Raw genomic sequence first — 14,592 nt, forward strand, 5'->3', positions numbered from 1 at the left:
TGATGACGTAGAACACAACCTTGTGAACAGTAAACAACATGGCGTCCTCGCCACTTCGGTAGTGCAATAACAAACATCATGAAGTTAGACAGTTGTCTTCCTGAGGATTCTTAAAAATACAAACAATATAAAATGGGTGCCGGGTGCAGCAGCGATCACGGTGGATACAGTATGTTAGATAATTTGTTTATTACCGCCATACCATTCGCAATCTTATCATAATTCAAAATTTTTACGATACAAAATTACGGATAATATTATACATTTAGATATATCTTATTAAAGTTGTTTTATGTAATGATTACTGCACATCAGGTTGCACAATAGTTGCAGATCTGTAGCCCCCGTTCCGAGTTAAATTAAGTTGTTTGAAAATATTAATAGGCCTACTGTGTATGATGTGATATTTCATCATCATGCTATAGTACATTCTACATGTATATGATTGTTTAATCAATATATGAATGCATTTTCTCTTAAATTTTAATTATGTGATGGTTATAAGTAATCTATTAATATCGGAACATACCTCAGCATAGTGTTAAAAAGTGTAATATCAGTAAGTAAATGTACATGTTTAAAAGAAGGAATTGGAAAATATGCAATGAAAATGTATAATGAGTCTGGGCTTAGAAACTAACGTACCCAGGGCATCTGTAAACATAGTCAAATGCTCTACAACTGAGCTATCCAGGCCTACACAAGAGTACGTACATGTAGTATGGAAAGGGGGAATTAGTGCCAGCAGAGACATAAATAACAGAGATTGGCAACTGATCGAAATCTCGCGAAATCCTGCAGTCCCTATTGTAAAGTGTTCCCAGTTTAACGAGGCCGGGTCTAATTTTTTCTGCCCTAGATTTTTGACTGAATTTTTTTACATGAATTTCTAGTGATATAATTATTATTTTAGAATAAAAAAATAAGATATTTACCACATCGTTTGTTTAAGGGGTCATCTCAAAGTTTGTAAATTTTTAACATAGGACCCTATGGGATTTTGTTTGAAATGTATCAATTTTGCACATTTTTACAATTTTCTTAAACTTCTGCCCTAGGGATTTCTTTTTCTGTTCTACATATTTAAATTATTGCTAAAAGGCATCAAATGATCAAATAAAAAAACCGTTTACCTCCTGGTTTGTTCCAGGGGTCTTATCAAAGTTGTTTTTTGTATGCCCAATTTCCCAGTTTGTCAGATAATGGCTATTTTTTATTTGACAAAGACGAAAATGGTGATCTTTATAGTATTATTAAAACATTCAGACATATTTTAGTAATAAATAAACATATAACATCACACATTAAAGGTCATTAATATTAATTACATGGTTACTGTTTTGAAATATATGAATTAAGCTATATTTAGGCGGGTTAAGAAAACCTGACAGAGGGCTAGGCTTGCTTAACCCTCTTCACGTTTTCAACCCGAGCCCAAATATAGCTTATACTTCGAGACATTTATGTTTATTCCACAATATAATATCAATTTTACGCATCAAACGAGCTATTTTCAACAAATTTTGCTGATTATCTTTAGTTAAAACTATCACGCCATGGCGTCAACAAAGCAAAAAGATGACGTCACAATACAAATGAAACGCTGCGCGAAAGCGTGCGTACTCGTTCTGTACTCGGCCTCGTTAAATCAGTATATCTTTCTAATTAACAATTATATCGAAATATAAACAGCTAAAAACTACTACCAAGACATTCAAAATATTATATTTTCATGAGTTTATGTAATACATTGTATAAACAATATTAAAAGAGGAGTTTTAGGAGGCAGTTGGCTAGCTGTCATCCGAGATTTTGCCGATGTTTTATAGCCGGCCAATATATTTTCTATATATTAATCTTATTTTTCTATTTTATGTTTCAAAAATGTTTAAAACATATGCACACTTTTTATTTAATAAAACAATATACTTTTGGTTTAAGATCATTATCTCAGTTTACTAAAATGTAGTTCTCAAAGTAAGGTTGGTCCTGTACCATTTTTCAACAACAAAACATGCTAATGGCGGAGTTAATTGCCAATCTCTATTATTTATGTCTCTGGTGCCAGTAAATGTATTACCGATAGAATAGATATTGAACTCAGGACCCTGATAAATTCTAATGGCGGAGTTAATTGCCAATCTCTATTATTTATGTCTCTGGTGCCAGTAAATGTATTACCGATAGAATAGATATTGAACTCAGGACCCTGATAAATTTCTTCAGACCATGAATACTGTAGATTCCTATTAAAACACGAGGAATTAATACCCGTGTAAAATCGCAAGAAGCAAAAATCTTAAAATCTCGCCATTATTTTCTAAGAGTTAAGAACCATAAGAAATAGAGAAAAAGTTCCACGTTTGCGATTTTATATTCTCGCAATTTGATACAAACCAGCGGGATCGCAGAATTGAGTACTCGCGTAAAATAAGGAATTTACAGTTTCAAAGCTCATGCAACTAGCTAGCTGCCACTGAGCTCATGACCAGTATATATCAACCCAATGACACATTTATACACTGTTCACTATTGTGATCTTGATATTCAGGCTTTATTTACATATCTATATTCTTTAAATTACACCACCTTCATGTAGCTGGTATAATAATATACTGGCATGTATAACTGAATTACATATAGTTACTTATATTTCATGTTTATAATTATATATTTTTTATACTTCCAGGAAGCAACATCATTGGTTCAGGTGTCCCAAATCTTAAAATAGCAATAGTTGGTATGTTGTTTTGAATTTTTTATAATTTTATAATTGCCTTAATTATAAATATATATTTATACGTAACATGGTCTCTATTTGTATATTTGATAACAGATCTCAGTGTTTGAATCAATGAAGTTTCAAAGTTAGCTTTTACCTGTATTATTAATATTTGTATTTTTTAATTTCTTACAGGTGACACGGAAGTAGGAAAGACATGTATAATGTTAAGATATCTAAAAAATCAATTTAGTCCCATGTACATTCCAACCAAAAAAGCAGTCATAGGTAAATATGATTTTTTCCTACTGCATGTGAACTAATTGCCTCACAACACAATGTATTCATATTTTTCCCTAATCAAAAATTGTAATAGATGTACAACTACATGTACTTATGTCTTGTGCATGCATTAAATTTGTTTCCTGTACATCAAATAAGAAAAGTTTGTGTACCAGTAATTAGATAATGCACCTGTCATTATATACATGCAATGTTCATAAGAAGTGCCAGGAATATATATCCCAGCATATTCATGTGTATATCGATGTACAGGTACATGTATTTGGTGATTATCAGATTAATTTGTCAATGACAATTGTTAATGTTACATTGATTTTGTAGAGAGTGCAGTGAAGAAGATAAATGTTCCTGGACACACAGTTGCCTCCCTTACAATCTGGGATATCCCAGGGAGGGAGGATATGGACCTCCATAAAACTTACTTCAGGGACCTAGATGCAGCAATAGGTATGGTAATTGCATGTTTAAGCTATAACTTTTTGATTGTTTTTCAACAGATATGGGTGTTATACTGAGGTGAGTTGAGTCCTGAGGACAGTTTGAAAATACATACATTAAAACATGCTTATAACGAAGTCCTAGGGACAGGCAATTTTACTTCGTTATAAGCCTAATTCATTATATCCGTCAAGTTAACAACATGTAATAAAGTCACGGGGAATGAAATTTTATCACTTTGCTGTAAGTGTCAATTCATTATAAGCGTGTTTGCGATAACCATGTTTTACTGTATTGTGAAATTATATTAAAATGACAATAAAATCTCGAGACTCTTGAATTTAAGATTTGAAATTGTAGAAGCAGATTTAGTAACTGCCTTCATGTTACAGTTGTAGTAGATCTTACTGAAATGAACAGCATAGAAATGGCGCCCGTTTGGAAACAGACCATTCTCAACAACACCTTTGTTACCTGTCCGGTGAAGGAGGCCTCCCATGGGGGCCAGGTGAAAACGATGACCATGGAGGAACATCCCGTCGATAAGGAGACATTTCCAGTTCTCCTGATGGGAAACAAATTTGATGTGGTAGGTGAACTTTCCAATTATTTGGTGATCTATTATGTATTATCATTATTTATTAATTATATCTTATAAGTGCATAACATTTGAGATTTTCTAAAATTAATAATCGGAATTGATTTTATTCAATAGGAATTTACCTCACGTAAATCTCCATGATCTGTTGACACTTTGATCCCACTTTGTTTAAGGAACGATTTTAAAACCAGTGTTCATAATGTTCAATTTTTTATTTGTAGATTGAACAAAAAGTGCAAGCAGAGAGATTAAAGAAATATGCACAGGAGAGCCAGGAAACAGGTTAATTATACAGAATGATAACTGTATACCCAGTAGTGGGAACACAAGAACATTTATCTTTTGTAACAACACATCTAATAGAAAATATCTTCAAAGATTAAATTGAAAACTCAAGCTATTAAGTGATTAACAAATTTTGATATCAAGATGGGGAAATATATTTTCTAAATCTCTGTTTAGAATCTGCTTTGTATGAATGTCAGTGAATCAGTCAGTTTGGTTTACAGAAGGTGAAGAGAAACGTGTGTGGTCACTAGGAGGCCCACTGACAGAGGAGGAAAAGCCAGAGTGTATCAAGCTGCTGGAGAAACAAGCAGAGGATCACAGCTTTCATGCTAGGTATAAGCTCTGTCATATAGACAGTGTAAATTCATCTTCTAAGTTGTCCACTCCCCATATAGATCAAATATGGTAAACAAAAAATCTTTTCTCAGATTTATCTTACAAATTGAATTTTTTAAAAACAAATGCAGCCATTAAATTTTGTGCACTTACTAAAGCATATAAATCTTTGCTTCAGGGATACCATAGATTCCTAAATTAAATAGGAGGTTTTGTTGTATGCACTAAATTGCCAGAAGTACTCATTGCAGATTTTAAAATATTGCCTTAAGTTTGTTTTTTCTGCCAGCTGAATGTGATCTATGAGAAATTATAATATAAGTTTGGCGTTCGATCGCGATATTATATTCTTGCAATTTAATACAAAACATGGTAATCTCAGAATTAATTAAGTACTTGCCTAAAACTAAGGGATCTACATCAGAAGAAGATCTCTAGAGTATCAATGAATGTATTCTGCATTGGTTCAGGTTGACTGGTTCCCTCTTTTGTAGTGTGATGGTGTCAGCAAGGGATGGAGATGGCTCGGTGAGGGAGGCCATGCAGAATCTTGTGAGGCATGTCTTAGAAAACAAATACTCAATGAAGAAGTACCGCAATAAGGGAGACTCCAAGAAGCACAAAGAGAAGAGGAAGAAGGAAATTGAGGGGCTTGATAAGACTGGCATAAAATCAGTAAGATTTTTATGATGTCTTGCATGCACTACATGGTACTTGTATTCAAGATCGAGTTTAGTAGTACATGATTTTAATCTAATGTCTAAGAACTTTTTCCTTTCTTAACAAGAATTTGAAGATATTTGAATTGTGGAGTATTTATTTCAGTTTGATACAGAGTTCATATCAGCCAATACCTCAGTTAAGAAGATTACAACACTGCGAGAGTTTTACAACAAGTCACTCACCAAGTTCAAGGAAGGTTGTCAGTTAGCTCAGATTGTGGAGAAGGAGGAAAACAGTCTGGAGGACTGTGTAGCAGCATTAAAGAAAAACATAGGAGAGGGGGCCAAACTTAAGGTAAAAGACCTACATTTTTAGGTTAGTACATGTTCTTAAATTGAGTAGTTACTGGTATATGCCAATGTTATGGGGGCACTAAAAGTGAGAATCAATCAAAATTCTGGTATGCCATTATTAACAAACTTGTTTAATTTTGCATTTCTAGTTGACTGATGTATTGATATATATGTGCATATGTATAGAAAGATATACTATTGTTCTAATATTTTTTGTTGCATTTTAACAATTGGATAAAAATTAATCCACAGGTTAAAAAAGATGAAGATTTCTGCAAGCTGAAAGTTAGTTCTAAAGATGAGGACTTTAAACCAGCCAAAAAGATCAGAATATTGTTAAACATATTTCATACTGAGGTAGATACATTACTGGTGTAGTGTTTTGCTTTGCATTGAAATTAATTAGAATCCTTCAATTAACTTTTCTAAATATACATACAGAAGTATGCAACTGTGTTCATACCAATCAAAGCTTGAGATGTGTTGATTTTTTGTGCTAGAATTAAACCAAGAAAAATAATGAGTTTACCAGTTTGTAGTGTAATTTTTTATTTCAGTATGCCAGTGTATGTAAATCTATACAGAAAGATTGCCCACTAATGGACAAAAAGCTTCAACAGCAAGATGAAGCCATAGAAACCATGTGCAAGGAATGCTGGGAGGAGGTTGCCACGGTAGAACAAGGCCAGCCTCGCAGTGAAGAGGAGATCAAGAGAATTACTGACATCATTGAGACCAACAGAGCTAAGATGCAGCATGCCTGTTTGGAGGCAAGAGCTGCGGTGTCAGTGGTAGAGGACGCCATGAAGAAAATCAAAACGGCATTTTTGTGGTGAACTTGATTTTCAAAGGGGGAACTACTCTAGATTAGTATGCTAGAGATTCCTGGCAAGGTTGATGATAACTCTAGCAAGCTAATTAGGTTTATGGCAAGATACTTCTGACTTAATGCCACATTTATGTAACAATAGGATAGAAAATTTAACCAAGGCTCTTTCATATATTTTTAAGGACCATCCAGTATCAATATTTTATTAATAGACTTCTTTCTTATTGTATTAAATAATATATTTATTAAAATATCGGTTTTTTCCAGGCTTATGGTTTGTTGATTGCAACCTCATGTGAATGTATGTACATGTATATATACTCAGTACTTTTTAAATACAAGTTAAAAATATTTCTTTATTTAACTTTGAAAAATGTTTATTTTTTCTATAACTTTATATCTTTTTGAAATTTTTACTAGGTGATTTTTGCATACAGATTATTCAGTTGGACATTATGAATATTGTCAGTGAGTTGCTTTTAATATGTTTGTGACTTGCACCTCTTCTTCTGTACATGTACAATGTTTTAAACAAAACAATTACAGAATGTAAATTATTGTAAAATTTATCATGAGTTGCTTACAACGAATCTCTATTGATGCACATTTGATGGGGAAATTTAGGTCTTAAATTCATAATTAGTAGTAGTTTTATAATGATGATAGGACAATCAAATGATGTGTTTGTTGCAAGCAATCACTATCATTTTATATAAATACTGTAAACAGGGTTATATTTGCCCCCCCCCCCCCCCCCTCGTTATTTTTGCCCGTATTCACTTGCAAAAACTTTCACCCCATCTTGAATTTCCAAAAACAAATTTTTGTATAAAGAGAATTATATATAAGACATTTATATTTGCCAATTCATAAATTTGCCCAATCACATGGAGGGCGAAAGGGGCGAAAATTAAACAGGCGTGAAAATTTCCCTGTATACAGTATCTATGTACAATGTAGAAAGGATGATGGATAAAAAAAATTTTCTCCAAAGATTGTGATATGCTGGGTGTGTGAACCCTATTATTCTTCCAATACATTTACATAATTACATGTACTTTTATATATAATATGTGTTATGAATTTTTCAAATTTAGTTTCTGTGATATTTTGACACATTTAATTTTTATTTTCAAAATGATTTTCCTTCTGTTCTTGAGAAGCTGGTCTTCACTTGTTATCAATGGTAATAAAATAATTTAAAAATACTATTTCATTTATTTAATCCAAATATAAATACATGGACACCAGGAACATGCACAGATCTAGAGAGGGGGACAGGGACAATTGTACAATTTTATAGTAACTAGACAACATTGAGATGGTGACCATCTCAAAGGGCCCACCTTAAATAATGGAAGATGGAATGAAAAGATTTTTAGAGCCGTTTGCTTTGACCATGACCTATGACTTTCAAGCATAGAACTTTTAATTCAATCTCATTACCCCTTACATACAGGAATTTTTGTTTGATTTGAGCAAGATTAAGCAAATGGGAAATAATCTACAGTCTAAAACTAATTATAAAAAGATCCGCTATGACATTCACATTGACTTGGTTCAAGGTCACTGCATGCCATTAACTAAACAGCTCTGTTTAAGTAAAGTATAAGACAAATAGGGCTAAATTGAGAGCATTTGTGCTCTTAAAAGAAGATTTTGCATAGTCTGATATGACCTTGACACTTGACTTACAAACATCATTCAAGGTCACTTCATATCCTTTAATCGAAGGCACCATGTGGGTAAAGTTTGAGCCAGACTGGGAGAAGAGAGAGAAAATACTAGTATGCTCACGACAAGGATTTTATCATATAATTCTGCTATGACCTTCACATTTGCCCTGAAAAGTTGGTTAAAAATCATTACACACCCTTTACTCAAAAGCTTTTTTTATGCGAAGTATGAGCCAAATAGGGCTAAGTATATACTAGTATACTATACGGTATGCTCCGAACAAAGAATTTTTGCGTTGTCTAATATAACCTGGACCTACAAACTCCATTAAAGGTCACTGCACACCCTTTGACAATAAACACTCTGTAAGTGAGGCATGAGCCAGATTAGACCAAGGGGAGAGATTCAAGGTCACTGCACACCCTTTGACAATAGACACTGTGAGTGAATTATGAGCCAGATTTGACCAATGGGAGAGAAGATATCGTCCCTAAAAACATGGTTCAAGAACACTGCACACCATTTACCCAAAGGCACATTGTGGGTGAAGTATGAGCCAGATTTGACCAATGGGAGAGATTCAAGGTCACTGCACACCCTTTGACAATAGACACTGTGAGTGAAGTATGAGCCAGATTTGACCAATGGGAGAGAAGATATCGTCCCTAAAAACATGGTTCAAGAACACTGCACACCATTTACCCAAAGGCACATTGTGGGTGAAGTATGAGCCAGATTAGACCAATGGGAGAGAAGATATCATCCCTAAAAACATGGTTCAAGAACACTGCACACCATTTACCCGAAGGCATATTGTGGGTGAAGTATGAGCCAGATTGGACCAAGGGGAAAGAAGATATGCTCCGAACAAGCAATCTCGGACGGACAGACAGATCACTATAGGGTGCCCGCATAGCGGAGCTTTAATTAAAGTACACATGTACTTTAAACAAATTGAAATGAAAATCAGAAGTCCCTCCGCCATCCAAAGAGAAACAGACCCCCTTTCGGTATGCCTTCCATGGGGGAAACAGACCCCGTTTTGGTAATGTGATACAGGGTTGTTAAATACGTATATACTTTACTTATTCTTTCATAAAATTAAAATTTGAACCTATAGAATAGAAAAAAAGCTTGTTTCTGTGTTAACTTTTTTATATAATGACGCCTTTAACACACGCCCCTCATCGTATGACGGTTGCATTATACCACGGTTATGTAATATTAAATCCTCTATAATCTAATTTAGATTTAATGACGTGACTATGCAACCAAATTCATATCCCGGATCTCTTTTTTAATATGTTGTTTATTATTTTAAAAAAAAGAGTGTGTCGATCAAAAAAAAAAAAAAACATCAGTCATTGATTAAAAGTACAAAACATGAAAAAAGTTTAACGATTTATAATATAGAGGAAATTATAATATTATTGAATAATGTGGCGCTAATATGTGAACTGATATACTGTATATTAGAATGCTATAAATTCAGGCACGTAGCATCGTTTTTGAAAGTGTGTGTGTGTGGGGGGGGGGGGGGGGGGCAGACTCATCCAAAAAATCTTGACAAGCAAAAAAAAAAAATAAAAATAAAAAAAGGGGAAAAATTTCTTTCCAAAATCCCCCCCCCCCCCCCCCCCCCCGATGCTACGTGCCTGAAATTGTTTTCGGCCGATAACATATTTCATTTCACGCGAACAGACTTGCATTTTTGCACTATAAGTTGTTGGATTTTTTTTTATTAGATAATAGTATATTTTCCGCCTGGAAGATACATGTAGAATGTAGCCCTGGGGTATACAGTAGAGAGAAAAATTCAGGGCGTCAGGTTATTATCTCTCTACATGTATGACGATGTACAAAAAAAAAATTAGTTCCAGGCGTAAACCAAGCAGAAACCAAGCGAAAATTGGCAGAAATATGGGGCTAAAAATTCTATATTAGCTCTGCCTGGAAAATAATTGCACGAGTAAAATTTGAACTTGCCAAATGATGCTTGGAAACCGCCACTTCTCACATGATGTGTATAACTTTTAGAGATTCCGTCTCCAAGTTAATTAAGAACGTTAAGGAATTTGCGATTCCAGCCAAAATCAACATAAAATCAGGTGGATTCCACCTCTAAAATTCTACAGGGTCGCAATCGATCATCAAATTATTTATTTTTCACTTTTTATTGAACTTGTTTTGTTTTTGGGGGTTTTTTTTTGCGTTTCAACATGACATACACTGTAGACTGTTGTCTTGCGTGCGAAAATTTAAATAGTAAGAGCTATCATGACTGTCACACGAAATTAAACTAATATGATTTATCAAAACGAATCCCCGCAACTCAGTCTATTGGGGTTTTTTTTTATTCAGAAAGAAACTGCGACTTCAAATCTGTAATTATTAAAAAAAAAACCTATACATAACAGATGCAAAATGTTTGAAGTACATGCATAATGCTATATAAATATCTTTATTTGTTTATTAAGTTCTTATCATTATCCATTTCTTTTCTTCCGCCTTAATAAATATTTACCATGCCCCTGTGTTTTACTTTTGCGTCATCCATTTAATGTCGGGTTCGAGTTCCCACTTCCATAGTAACCGTGGCGTCAAGAGGAAGAACAATGACCATTTCCCGTTTTTGCTCATAAAGGTTAAATTCAGGGTAAGTACAATCACATGTTGTTTCTTCAATTTGCTTAAAATAACACGATAGAATAATAAAAATATATATACATACCACTTTTGGTGCAAATTCTTTAAAAGTTTCTCTATTCTTAGACCGAATTTTCTCAGTCAATTTCTTTGTTCGACTATGGATAAGAATTTGATCCTTTGTTTCTAAACTGATCTAGTTTTTAAAAGGTAAATAGGTAATAGGAAATTCAATGAATCAAAGTTAATAATTATTCTTCAGGTAATTACTATTTTGAATGAAAATGGCTGGAACAAGGGAGCAAGCAAAACAATACCTTGCTACCCACAAAATACCTCAGATGTTTGAAAGCTTACTGAGCTGTTTAATGTTGGAAAGACCAGATGATCCAGTTTTATACATCGAGAAAAGGATGTCAGAAATCAAACAAATAGGACTTGAAAATGTTAACTGGGAAACCTTTGTGTTCCACATGCACCCCTATAGGGACCCCCTGAGGAGAACGATGATTCATGATGAAAGCAAGTATGACAAAGAAAGACAAGAGGAGGAAGAGGCCAGACAGGAGAAAGAACGGGGACAAACCCAGAGTCAGGCCAGTTACAAACCAGAAGTCTTTCAACTCACAGAAACATAACAATAGTATTCTAATAGGAGAATTTCTATTGGTGCATGGAAGAGAAGTTTCTATTTAAAACCCAGTTTATGGGGTGAATGAAAAGAATTTGAATATATTTTTTTTTGAAGTATAAGAGATATATTTTATATCTGTATTCAAGCATATTTTTTATGGTTTTTTTTTCTTTTTGCCATACTTTTCAACATGAACTTCCCATTTGCTTGAGGTATTTTAAAGTATTATAGCAAAATGTTATACAGATATTAACTTGCCATTTTCATAAAGAATTTCATATTTCAGTATGTTGCTGTCTAGTTGTGCAGGCATTAACAGAATATGGCCGATTTTGAGTGCTCATCAGTTTTCATAATCAGTTATTCAATATTTTATTTTCCTAATATATTCTTCCAAACTTTTCCTGTCTGTCTCTTTATTGAACCTAATCATAAAATGATATACTGCATGATCCTTTCAATGTTTTAAGAAATACCAATCAATATACCTCAATGCATATAGCTATCCAAAAAATGATTGTATTTTTTTCTGTACAATATTTTGTTTTCTTAATTATATCCACCCCTAGTCCTTGATCACTTTACTTTTTTTTATTATCTATGAAACTTTGTTTGTGCAAGACCACCCATTTTTCCGTTGTTGCTTTTTTTCTCTATTTGTTATTTATAATAGTTACATTTTGCGACCACCTGTGATATATATTGTCAAATCTTTTTTTTTCAAATCAAATTTTTGAAGATATGCGTTGGATTTTTTTTTTTTAGTCTTTGCTTTGAATTTGGTAAATGTAAACTGTAAACGTTTGTTTATGTGGATTGTTTATGTTTATTGAAGTGTGAATTGTGACAGCTATGTGGACAAACATGGAAAAAGTGATAGAGCGGGATCAGTGAATTAACAATAATGATTTAGAATAAACAAGAAGAAAACATGCATAAGAATAAGCTCACATATTTTTGCTTGAAATGACGGTTTTGAGGCAACACAGTTGAGTGTTTTATATATAATTGTTATATTTTTGTTGCTGAATATCTGTTTTCTTGATTCCAGTTTTTGCATGAACATGCATTAATTTGGCTGAAAGCTGAATTGAAAGAGAAATGTGAATGTTAATTGAGTGTCACTTTTTCATGTAAAAAATAAAAGTATTTTGCCTTAAAAGACATTTTTACAATTGTCAGTGATTTAAACTGGGAAATCTTCCATATGAATATCAGTTTCATGTACACAAAAAATTGTTCCTTGATTTATAAATATCAAATATATAGGCAGGTATGTAATATTATTATACTAGGTATACAATCATTACATCTACATGTAGTTTATAAATTGATTCCAAGCCTAAGTGAGTACTTGCACTCACTGTAAAAGGCAATGCACTGTAACCCTAAGCAAGATGCCTGCGAGACTTTATGATCACACATACATGTACATGAATAACACAATTCCAAGAATTTCAAGCTATAGTTAAACTAAATGATCATATATCAATACATTTAAGAAGGTGCTTTATACAAGGTTATTTTCTCCTCGTGTTGTTTTTTCCCCTTCTTCACTTGTGAATAGTCTTTTTCAACCAAACGCTCGACTGTGTCCGTAAATCTGCGACAGTGTTGTCGGAGATTAACGGAGAACACGAGCATTTGCTTGAACAAGACTTCACTGGAGAACAGTTTTGCCTCATCTCTAATTCCGGCACAGACAAAGTTGTGTTTGAAAAGAGATTATCGAAGACATTGGAATTCGCCCAGTTTTAAATTCGCCCGCTGACAACAAGGGCGAAAGTAATAAAGGGGCCAAATATTTCCCTGTATACATGTCTTGACCAGGGAACGCAAATTGAAGAAAGTAAAGCAAAACGACCAAAGTAAAAATACATAATCAGCTGATGACCTCATACCTTTTTACTCTAACAAGAACGGAGGATTATAGGGCTGCGATGATCTATGATTCACTCGGTTCCATTATTTCACGATTAATAAGTCTGACAATATTTTTTGATCCGTGAATCAACAATCTTTGCATTTATTAATTCCTTTATAATGAAAAATGATAAACTAAAGTACAAGCAATTATTAATGGAACTCGAAATATGACATATGATATCTTACAAGATTAACAACTTCGAATACATTGAGTATAGTGTTAGTATTTACACGTTTCTCAATACTTGTTTTTTTTTTCTTTATTAACCTATAATGTACCTAGAGATATAAGGTGAGGAAACTGGGTATCCCAATTCATTTTACTGGTTTACAATTTATCATAAATTTAAGTGAACTGAACCAAACTCTTGAATTCCAGGTCGATGCACTGAATCTAAGTATTGGGATTATCCAAGAAAAATATATGAATTAGATCAAATGTATTTTCATTACATGATCCAAGAAATTTGTTTGCCAGAATTCAAGAACAATCAACATAACCTTTAAAAAAAATTTCTAGTTCCCCCGTTTTTTGCATTCTCTCACCATTCGTTCAGCGTGTACTCACCGTGCGTTCATCCTTCAGTTTTGCGCCCTCCGCTTTATTCCGTTCGCGCTCACTATTCACAGTCACTGTTCAAAGCGTTCAGCGCTCTTACACCGTTCAAGTTTTTTTTTCTATCCTCATTTCATATTAGAAAGATCATATTAGAAGACACAGAAACAAAACTTCATAACAAACACGAAATTCGTTAAATACATCGTGAATGTCATTTTGTTTAATAAATTATAGGATTATCAGAAGTACAGGTAAGTAAATAAATTTATAAATTGATAAAATAAAAATAGTTTGGTTATAAAACCTCCTCATCTTTGGTTTTATGAAATCCGTCTGAAACTTTCATAAAAGACTGTTAATTAAGAAATAAATTTTTCATCCATGTACATAGAAAATAATTTGTAGATAGCTTGAAATAACGAATAAAGAATCATTTTTTTTAGTATTATGAAGTGATAATATTGGTCGGGGCGTGGTCAAATTCAACAAAGCCCCAAATGGCTTTTGATAGATTTGACCACACTCGGACCGAAATTATCACATCACAATTTTTAAAGAATGATTCCATATTACTTATATTATTTCCAATTTGTTTACTTTAAAACAACATTATTTTA

At 33.3% G+C, this 14,592-nt stretch overlaps 1 protein-coding gene and 1 long non-coding RNA gene across 2 annotated transcripts; both read left to right on the forward strand.

Moving 5' to 3' along the window:
- Nucleotides 1–10: 10 nt before the first annotated feature.
- Nucleotides 11–7,742, forward strand: LOC117691350 (uncharacterized). Its single transcript, XM_034477295.2, has 11 exons — nucleotides 11–169; nucleotides 2,690–2,740; nucleotides 2,918–3,010; nucleotides 3,347–3,472; nucleotides 3,856–4,052; nucleotides 4,286–4,346; nucleotides 4,574–4,685; nucleotides 5,183–5,363; nucleotides 5,514–5,705; nucleotides 5,957–6,061; nucleotides 6,262–7,742. The coding sequence occupies exons 1-11, from the start codon at nucleotides 133–135 to the stop codon at nucleotides 6,538–6,540; spliced, it is 1,434 nt and encodes a 477-aa protein (XP_034333186.2). The 5' UTR covers nucleotides 11–132; the 3' UTR covers nucleotides 6,541–7,742.
- A 2,988-nt stretch (nucleotides 7,743–10,730) lies between these two features.
- On the forward strand, nucleotides 10,731–11,685 carry LOC117690782 (uncharacterized). The gene is made up of 2 exons (XR_004602678.2): nucleotides 10,731–10,866; nucleotides 11,119–11,685. It is a non-coding gene; the product is annotated as an uncharacterized lncRNA (long non-coding RNA).
- Nucleotides 11,686–14,592: the final 2,907 nt, after the last annotated feature.

This window comes from Magallana gigas, chromosome 9 (assembly GCF_963853765.1).
Source record: "Magallana gigas chromosome 9, xbMagGiga1.1, whole genome shotgun sequence".
Classification (NCBI taxonomy): domain Eukaryota; kingdom Metazoa; phylum Mollusca; class Bivalvia; order Ostreida; family Ostreidae; genus Magallana; species Magallana gigas.